Below are 10,428 nucleotides of genomic sequence, written 5' to 3' on the forward strand. Positions count from 1 at the left end.
TAACGGGCTGCAATTGTAACAAATCACCGAAAAGTAAAATATTAAAATTACCGAAAGGTTCATTATTTTTAGCAATTTCCGTCAACCGAAGATGAATATAAGCGAAAACGAGACTCGAAACTAAACTAATTTCATCTATTACCAATAATTTCATATCTTTAAGTACGTGTCTAATCGCCCGACAACTTTCAACGTTTAATTTATTATATTCGGCGGTTTGTTGGTGCTCAACCGGGAGCGATAAAAGCCGGTAAATGGTGACGCCATTAACATTATATGCAGCCAGGCCGGTCGGAGCCGTTATAGCCACTGAAACAGTGTCTTTCTTGGGCGGAAATGTATTGTTAATCCAAACTTTTAACGCTTTTAAGAGATACGATTTACCCGTACCGCCTACACCAGAGACGAATAATTTTATTTGACTATTGCATTTATTATTACTTTGGTCGATAAGAGTTTTAGTTATTTTATTAAAAATCCGGCTTTGATCTTCGTTTAAATTAAATTTACTATCGCGATCGTCAATACTAGTATACATCGCCGCGCAAACTTCCAACATCGCCACGTCTGCATCCTGCACTTCTCGGATAATATTATCCTCTTCTAAATTAATGAAATTCTCTTCTTTGAATTCCGCAATTTTACTCTGAAGTTCTTTGATTCCTTCTTCAATCATAATTAATTTATCATGATAAGTCATGGCCTGTTTTAATTCCGCGGAATAATGGTCAAACGCTTCTTGGTACGTCCGAAAACCTTTTAAAATATCCGATTCATTACGCCACGGTTTAAAAAGAAGTAAAAGGGAGTGATAATACTTATTGCGGTCTTGTTCTGTATTTAACGTTTTGTAAATGGGGTGTTGAATCACGTAAGGTTTGCCGCGCTTTCTTAAAATAACATTATTTTTTAATTTTATTCGGTTTTCGGCTTCTAATTGATCGCGGGAAAGATCGTGATAACGACAGAAATCGTACAAGTTTAAAGTTTCTAGATTGTCGGGTCGATTCGGATAATAGTCGTTCAGCCATGACTTCAAATATATATCCGTGGAATTAGCCGGCATATTTTTTAGTTCATTATAAGGTTTTAGACATAGTTTTCTATTTTCGCGAAACGTGGTGCTGATATATCGCATATCTTCCGATTTACCGTACAAATGATGCCCGAGTAACCGGTCTATTGTTTCGTATAACCCGATCTGCCGATGCGTTAATTTTTTTAATCCTAAACTCCACAACGCTTTTTTATTCGATTCTTTACATATATCAGCCCATAGATCTTCTAATTCCGTTTTTTCATTTTTAGAAATGTAACTGGTTACGTAAATAACTAATCTCAAATCTCCGTCTTTAACAAATTGCACGTCAACGTTAAACCCGCCGGAAGCTAATAGAAGGACAGGGTTGTAGTCGTTAATGCGAACCTCACTTCTCTGTCTGGGCAAGTCATAAACACGTTTCGGACCGAAACCTTTAACTCTAGACGCGATTGTAGAAATAATGTCATTAATTATCAATTCGTCAGTAACTTTACGCGGAAATCCAAACCGACATTTAGTATACATTTTTTGTTTTACGCGATATTTTCGTTGGCAATACGAGTTACACTTATGCATTTGATATTTCCGGACAAACGAGTGCAAGACAGGTGACTCTAAAGGATCCGGTAACCGAGCACAAATATAAGTGTTAATAAAATCGGCAACCTTTCTAAAGCAATCGTTATTAATTTCCGGACTATCCCGAATCCACAATAACATGTGGTAATGCGGCGCCCCCCTTTCTTGATATTCTACGCGCCAAAAATAATGCTCCACGTAACCTAATACCGGATTTATTTTATCGTTTATTAAAAACTTGAACATATTTCGGATGAGGCGGTGATAATATCTACACACGCTAGTCGGATCTAACGCACATAACTCCCCGGCGGACATTTTCTCCACGTTAGGAACATCATTATTAATTTTAACAATATATTGCAATAATTCGGAATGATCATATTCTGCACATGACAAAGTTACAAAAAAAGTCGGCGCCCCAAAATCGCGTGTCATGGCATTGAGTTCTTGGCGACGACGTTGCCAATACTCCTTAGTACCCCGTAACGAACTAAATAGATTGATTAAATGCTGTTCCAACTGTTCATCGTTTACGGTAACTTTAGTTAAAATATCATTCACCGTGTACGGTTTGTACGCGCGAACGTTTAACAAGTGTGCTATGGCCCCGCCAAGGTATTTAAATTCACTGTCATTTAGCAAATGAAATAAATAACAAGGATCACGCCGAAATCGCCCGTCTTTATTTAATATCCGTGTTTTACGATACTCAGCGTCCGACAGAGGAACATTTCTATTTACATCAAATTTTCCGAACCTGCCTTTAGGAAATAGATGCGGGAATGTTAAATAATCTAAATTTTTATCAAAAACCGACACGTACTCTCCCTTCATTTGCTGCATTTGATACGATTCGATTTCGCTCGATTCAACCGCGCTCATATTTATCGGATGAAGGGAGTGAAAAGTATAAAATCCGGTTTTATAAAAAGTTGCACTATCTACTTTTTTTATGGATGCCCCGGATACATCCTTAAAAGTATATTTATTACCTATATTTTCGTTAATATTCGGTAACAATTTTACATTTAGATTAACGTTCGCGTATAACGGGTTAATTTCTTTTAAAGCGGCAATCGCTTTGTAAATTTTATTCGCGCTCACTAAATCTCGCCATATGACTCGGTTTTGTGTAGGTACGCCATTAACCAGTACAACCACTTCATGATTTTGGGGCAGTTCGTTCGGTAGCAAGTCCACGTTTTTCTGCAAAGGGAGGGGTAAATAAGTGACGCGACCCTTTAACCCTTTAAGTTTTTCACTGACCGCAATTTTCCCTTTTTTCGGCTGGAGACGAACTACACATTGGAACGATTTAACTAATTGGGTCAGCATTGTTTCGAAAATATTCAGCTTACCAACTTCTTCTGGCACTAGATCTACCTCTAAACAGTTATATGCGGCGCGTCCGGGAATACAATTTTGATTTAATTTTTGTGCACAGTATGTACAAATTTTAATATTATCCGAATGAACTTTATCATAATTTTTATTAATATAAATAATTATAGTTTGCCACGATTTATTATCTTTATTTTGAAATTTAATAAAATCTTTTAAATCCTCGTCATAAAATAAGATGTTGCAACATGCGCAAAAATTTTCCGGAAAAGAAGTTACTTTACTTTTTAACGAAGACAAGTTTTTCTTATATTTAGTCAAAATGTTTATTTCATTAGTGTCGCAACTAGTGGAAGGTACATATTTTTTAAATTTATTGGTGTCGATTTTAAGTGTTCTGAGAAACTTTTTTAAATCATTAACGGACCGTAAAATAGATTCGACATTATTCGCTTTATTTATACACGATGTTACACGATTTATTTTGAAAGACAGATTACGCATAGTGTAAATCTGTCTTTTTAAGTTCCTAAACGCGGTGTAATGTACCGATAATTCAGAAAGAATTTGCAAAAGTGTACTGCATTTAAATATACTGTTGTGTGAAGCGCAGTGTACGGTGTGTCCTTTTTTATTAAGATGTCTGTACCTACATGTGTTCGCAAGCTTTTTGATTGACATTTCATTCACATTGCTTTTTACTAATTCAACTAATTTATTTAAAATCGTGCTCATACTTTGGTCTGAAAATTTACAAGTGATACCGCAAGGCCATTCCACAATATTATTATCTTTAGTAATGTACTTTTTAAAATTGTGCCTATTCACGAAAACGGTGTGATTATCAGTGAGCAATATATGTCCGGGAGGAACCACGCTGTAGGAACTTTCGTAGAAATAAGGTTCAGAATGTGTCGTGTGTTTTTGTTTACCTCCGAATACTTTTACGATATTTTTAGACGTTAGTGTTTTAATTTTATTTACTTCGAACTTATTAACGGCCTCATCGACAACGGCTTTTAATTTATTATTTAGATACCTAAAGTAGGATCGGGCAATTCCGGTTAAATGTTTAGAATGTTTTATCAGGTAATAAGTCATTGTGCGATTAATTTTATTCCTTACACGGCGGTGTTTATTGAACTGACGATTCCGTTTTAAAGATAAACACAATTTATTTATTAGCGCGCATTCATCTCGAAATGTACAAATCTTTTTTCGAGTTTGAATCCGTTTCTTTAATAAAGATGCGAATGACGCCGAGGGTTTATTTACGTTTTGGCGAGTCAAAAAGTACCGAATATTTCTTTTTAAATTTATTACAGCGCGATTCTTTTCATTATACCTTTCTTGTCTTAAGTCAATTTCGTTTCTTTTTTTTTCATTGTACTTTCTTTGTGTTTCAGTTTTCTTTTCACTGTTTGTTCTGTCTTTTTGTTTCTGCTTCCTTGCTATGCCAACTTTATGGGCAACATTATACACTCTTTGCTGGTTTATTTTTTTATCTATATGCTCTCTATCATATTTCCTCTGTTTCTTCTGTATTTTCTCTCTATTAGTTAAATTATACTCTCTCTGTTTCTTCTGTATTTTCTCTCTATTAGTTAAATTATACTCTCTCTGCTTCTTCTGTATTTTCTCTCTATTAGTTAAATCATACTCTCTCTGTTTCTTCTGTATTTTCTCTCTATTAGTTAAATCATACTCTCTCTGCTTCTTCAGTATTTTCTCTCTATTAGTTAAATCATACTCTCTCTGTTTCTTCTGTATTTTCTCTCTATTAGTTAAATCATACTCTCTCTGTTTCTTCTGTATTTTCTCTCTATTAGTTAAATCATACTCTCTCTGTTTCTTCTGTATTTTCTCTCTATTAGTTAAATCATACTCTCTCTGCTTCTTCAGTATTTTCTCTCTATGAGATAAATCATACTCTTTCTGTTTCTTTTTTTTATCTTCTGTATGAACAAAATCATATTTCCTCTGTTTCTTCTGTATTTTCTCTCTATTAGTTAGATCATACTCTCTCTGTTTCCTTGCTATTGTTTCTTTGTGTTCCAAATTGTACACTTCCTGTTTTTCTTTTATTTCTATTTTTTTTCTTAAGTTATATTGTCGCTGTTTAGTTACTATTCCCTCGCGATTTTTAACGTAGTACCGCTGTTGCTTAGTTGCGGCGGGGGTCACAATAGTGTATAAACTACAGTTTTCGAGCTCAGCAGTGCTGTCAATTGTCTGTCTAATACCCGATACTAATTTTTTAATTGTTTGCTTTTTTTTCCGGTGTTTAGAAGGCATATCTATAATATAATTTAAAATCTTTAGTATTTAGAAATAAATAACTAATACTTAATATAAATACTTAACGTAATGTTTCCTTCGACTCTGGAAAAAAAAAATTTAGGTTCGAAAAATGAAGTAAATTTTGTTTTTTGCAATGAAACATAAAACTTTAAAGAGTAATTTTTTTAAATTGGAAATATTTTAATTTGATGTATTAACAAAAAAGAACTTTTAGAACAATAACTGATTATTGAGCAAGGGCGGAAATTTAGTTTATAGTTATCCAAATTCATTAATGTGCTATGGTATTATAAGATAGATTTGCAATTTACCAAAATAAATAAAAAAAAACTTAGAGGAGAATAAAAATAAAATCAATGAAAAACGAAGAAATTCTTCACTAATGCAGCAGAGTAGAGACTTCCGGTTTAGGGATTGTATTGTCTGTGGGCTTTGTCGAACCTGATTGAAATTAGTATCAGTTTAATCACTGATACGAGTATCAGCTTAATACGATTTTCGTTTTGAGATATTTTGACAACACATACAATGCTACATATACAGTATGTGCGCATATATACATTTCCGGTGGAAAGATGAAACGGAAAATTTTTACAAGGGCGCAATACTTGTCTAAGAGGAAGTGAAAAAGTAAAAAAATGTTTTATTTATTTTTTAAACAGGCACTTCCGGTTAAACAATTCTCTTCAAACTAAGAATTTAAGCGGAATATTGAATTCATTTGTTAGGACTTAAGTGGTACCTCCGATCACTAGAATGAAATGATTGTACTTTAGCCTGCCTACCTTCCTTCCTCCACCAGAATCGTTTGAAATTGAATTTTATCGGAAAAATGTTTCAAATAAAAGTAATAGACGTAAATATATGCAAACTATGTGCCGAGAAAATTACAGTAGAAAATTGTTTAGAGAAAATCTTGAAGAAGTGAAAACTGTTCATTAACATGATAATTTGGGTTACAAGTTTATTATCAGACAAAAGTAATGAAGCAAGTTGGTCTTAAAAGCGGGGAGATACGTTCAAAAAATGGATAAAAAAATAAAAATAAATTAGAGTATCTACATCACAACAAGAAGGTTTAAACTTTTAAATTTTTAAACTTTATTTTTCCGATCGAGCAACGAAAGTACTCTAAGCAATATTATTAACTTTTTGATAAAGGAAGTGAATTTTAACAATCAGTCAGAACTAGGATCACTTTTCATCTAGACAGACATCAGCAGTTAAGTACAATTAATCGGACTAAAATCAACCGCCAAATAAGAGTAATTTCTGAATTAAAATGTATTTAACTAAATTATTACAAAAAATGTACTTACCAAATTGAGAAGGATGTATGAAGTCTTCAATAAATAGTTTAATAGCTAATAAAATAGAAAAAATAACAAGCACTTCTTCTACGGATGTCAAAAGACGTTTGAATTAGATTAAATAATTATTTCCACTTTATAGTGCATTCAAAAGATAAAGGAGGGGGAAATCATGCCACTAAGTTAAGTTTAAATAAGTTTAAAGTTTATTAAATTAAAACCATATCATGTTTATTGTTTACTATTCAGGTGGAAAGAGTAAAGTCTAATGGCATTTATATTATCAAGTTAGGGATTAGTCATAGATATTATTTCTGAATGTTTTTATGTAGACATTATTCATAGTTTATTAAATTATAGAAAACATTATTATTATTGACTCTTTCTCATCGCAACAAATACAAATTAATATTACAAACAGTTTTAACTGATGAAGTTCTCTTATCGCAACTTTTGGAACAAGATTTTCTCAGAAATTATAATTTCTATGAACAAAATCTGGTAACAACACTCTCACGACTTCCTCTTAATATTATTCTTTAAATTATACTTACAAATATTCTACAAACTTGGGACGTTTGTTATATTTAATTCTAATAAGTTTAGAAATTTAGGATTAATCGGATTTCCTGTATAAGTTTCCCAAAAATTCCTGACAAACTGAAAAATCTCGTCATTAAAGTGATACTTCCGGTATACCGATTTTGACTAAAACTTTATCTCATCTAAGCTAAGACATTTAACGTTCTGCGATTTCTGGTATTTGATAATCACACACACTGAAACAGAGAGAGATAGAGGGAGAATTTTTTCAGGCCGCTCGTTACACTTTCATTATCTAAGCGAGGCTTAATCTACCGTGCAATAAAATGTCCATGTTTGAAGAAAGTAACACGCGGAAGTCTTTTCTGAGAAAATGTGCTCCCTTCATACACCCACAGCCAGACCATTTGATAATTTGAAACGATTGCAATACTTCCCCTTAATAGGTGTAAGAGCACACCTTCGCTTTACTGTTAAGCAGGGGAGCCCTAACCCCTTCATCCTCCCAAATTTTATCAATATCGGGCTGATTTACAGAGTTATCAGTAACAATAATATTGGAAGGGGCCTTACATACATTGGACGAACTCCCGTCCCAAATATGCGCAGCGTCAAGGCCTCTAAAATGCAAATCTACATAAAATTTTGAATAATATGACACTTCATTCACGAAAATCGGTTATTGCGAAGATGATTTGAAAAGATTGCAAAACTTCCCCTTATTAGGTGTAAGAACAGAACGTCGCTTTAATTTTAGATAGAGGAGCCCTATCCCTTTTACCCTACCAAATTTTATCAAAAACGTGCCAATATTTACAGAGTTATTAGTAAAACTAGTTATAGAGGGGGCCTTACATACATGGGGCTAACTCCTCTCCCATTTGAGGTACAGCATCGAGACCCCCAAAAGGCACATCTACATAAAATTCCTAATCGAATGACACCTCATTCATGAAAATCGGTTTGCGCGTTTAGGCGCTACGTTGTTTACAAAAAAGGTAACAACAACAAGAAGAAGAAGAAGAACAACAAGAACAAGAACAACAACAATTTTTGAAAAAGCCGTTTTTGCTCATTTTCAGCAACTTTTTTCTCAAAACCTATTAGATCTGGGTTGTTGCAAAAAATTACAGTCATAAAGGAGGATTTGCCCTTTATTTTAAAGAAAATTTGGGAATTTTATCTTTTATAGAAAAAGAGAAAAAAATTGTCAAAGTTGGGTGTTTTTCAACGTTACGCTTTTTCGTGCAGTTTTTGACCATCAACCCTTATACAACTGTCCTACCGGACAGTTTTAATGAACGTCAAATTCAACTGTCCACTACAGTCAGCTACAAAATCAACTTATCGGCTCCACAAATAAAGAAATAAAACCCAAAGAAAGTAAATTTTAAGGATGTAGCTGCAAGGTAGACATCGCCCTGTTGGATGCGACATCTGGAAATGCACTTTTTAACTTCTGTAGTAAAATCTCAACCTTTCTTTTATCATGGAGCACTTAAAAGTGATTAAAAGTCAGACACGCTTTTTTAAATTCAATTAAATATATAACTTAAAGTAAAAAATAGAATACTAATAAAAATCCTCTTGAATTAAGCGTTATTTATTTTAAGATTTTTCTACCGGCTCTTTCCTAAAGCAACTTATTATAAAAAAACAAAAGTTAGAAGTTAACTCTCGTCTGTACAATTTATTCTGTTGAGAGTTTCAAACTTGATGCACTAATGAATTTACTCAATGTTGAAACAAAGGACCCTCTTTATTACATTTCCCTTTTCGAGATTCAATAACTGCCTCCGTCTCTTTCATGTAAACTCCACCTCCTCCACCTCTTGGGCCTAATAGCTATTCTGCTTGCACCTCACTCTCATCAGTATTTGATCTGCAAGCTGCTTCTCCATCCTTCCTGCACCCTCTTCGTTTCCTGGATATCTTCTGTTTCCTAAAATTTCTTCAACGGTATCTTGCGCCCAATTAATTGGTTCACTATAATTACTTTATGTAGCCAGACATCTTCACCTCTATCAAAGCTCACTTCACCTTTATTTCTTTTTTAGCGCCAGTGAATCTTTTCATAATTGTATTTCCTCTCATTCTTAGAAGTTCCAATACTGCGCCCAAGCATTTCAACGGCCTGGTTGTGGCGAAAGAGTTTTCGCTCCATTATTACTTTGGCCTCTAACGGTTCTTCCCACTTTTTCCTAGCTATTTTATTCTTGAAATTTCTTGAAATTTACTACTGTTGCAATTGTTGCAGCAACTAGTAAAAAGTAAAGTAATCGCATATTTTTGCAGGCGGGGCTTAACGTCCAACTACCAATTAACTAATAAAACATTCGGTTCATGACAGTACAATATCTGGATTATTTGAGAGGAAAAGGGCCGGTGGTGTCGTTCCATTATCGTTAACACTAATTATATGCTCTCACGATAAGAGTAGATCGCGAGGCTATATTGTCTTCAATCTTTTGGAGGAAACCTTGGTATTGCGGAAGAAGATAAGGGTTCGATTAGTGTGAGTTGCTGTAGAGGAATGAAATTTGAGAAAACGTGTTTCCGCAAGATCTTTGGCGAAATGAATTTCGAGATCATTATGGCTTGTCAGGATGCGAAGAAAAAATGTAGCATTAAGAATCTTTCGAATTATTTTTGACTGTAACGACTAGATGCGCCAGAAAATTGAAACTTTTAGTCATCCCCACACTTCAATGCCTTATGACCAAATAGGTCTAAATAGTAACTGCAGCTATAAATCATATGCCTTGTTCGGGAAATGCGTGCGCTTCAACAATCTTTTCTTATTAAATCTTTTATTCCTTAATGTCCTCAACAAGATAGCTAATATTCAATTGTTTTTTAAATAAAGGAAAATTTAGAAGAAGATCTTTTTCAAAAATTTCTCTTATTTTTATACTAAATAAATTAGATGGCAAAGTTTGAGAACCAAACCAAGTCCGATATTTCTTGGCCTTCAAGTCCTCAATTCTATCAGTACGGCTAGATAGCCTTGATCTATTCTTATGTTTTGTGTTATTTAAAAGCCCAGTGTGGCTTTGGTGGGTTAAAGGCTAGAGGCCTCCTCAGAATAGTTAGGGATTACTGCGGGCAGCCGTGGGCGAAGCCCCAGTTTGACTATACTTAAAGGAAGTTTAACGCATTAAAGTGAGAAAAGTTGAAAATAGTCGTAACCTACATTTTAACAGTTTAATTTTTAATAACCAAATGATAGTTATTTTGAATTTAACCATTTGATTAAAGCGCTTTTTGTTTTGTTTTTGTTTTAAACGTCACATGGTTAAGAACAATTAT

At 33.8% G+C, this 10,428-nt stretch overlaps 1 protein-coding gene across 1 annotated transcript; it reads right to left on the reverse strand.

The window, feature by feature from the left end:
- Window positions 1-8: 8 nt before the first annotated feature.
- On the reverse strand, window positions 9-7,914 carry LOC141448489 (uncharacterized; the record flags this gene model as incomplete). The annotated part of the gene is made up of 2 exons (XM_074116868.1): window positions 6,586-7,914; window positions 9-5,347 (listed from the first exon to the last, which is right to left on the reverse strand). A coding segment is annotated over exon 2 (5,252 nt), but the record flags the coding sequence as incomplete, so codon positions are not given.
- Between the last annotated feature and the right edge of the window lie 2,514 nt (window positions 7,915-10,428).

The sequence above is a fragment of the Rhodnius prolixus genome, unplaced genomic scaffold, assembly GCF_049639745.1.
Source record: "Rhodnius prolixus isolate KJV_2025 unplaced genomic scaffold, Rpr scaffold_55, whole genome shotgun sequence".
NCBI lineage: Eukaryota > Metazoa > Arthropoda > Insecta > Hemiptera > Reduviidae > Rhodnius > Rhodnius prolixus.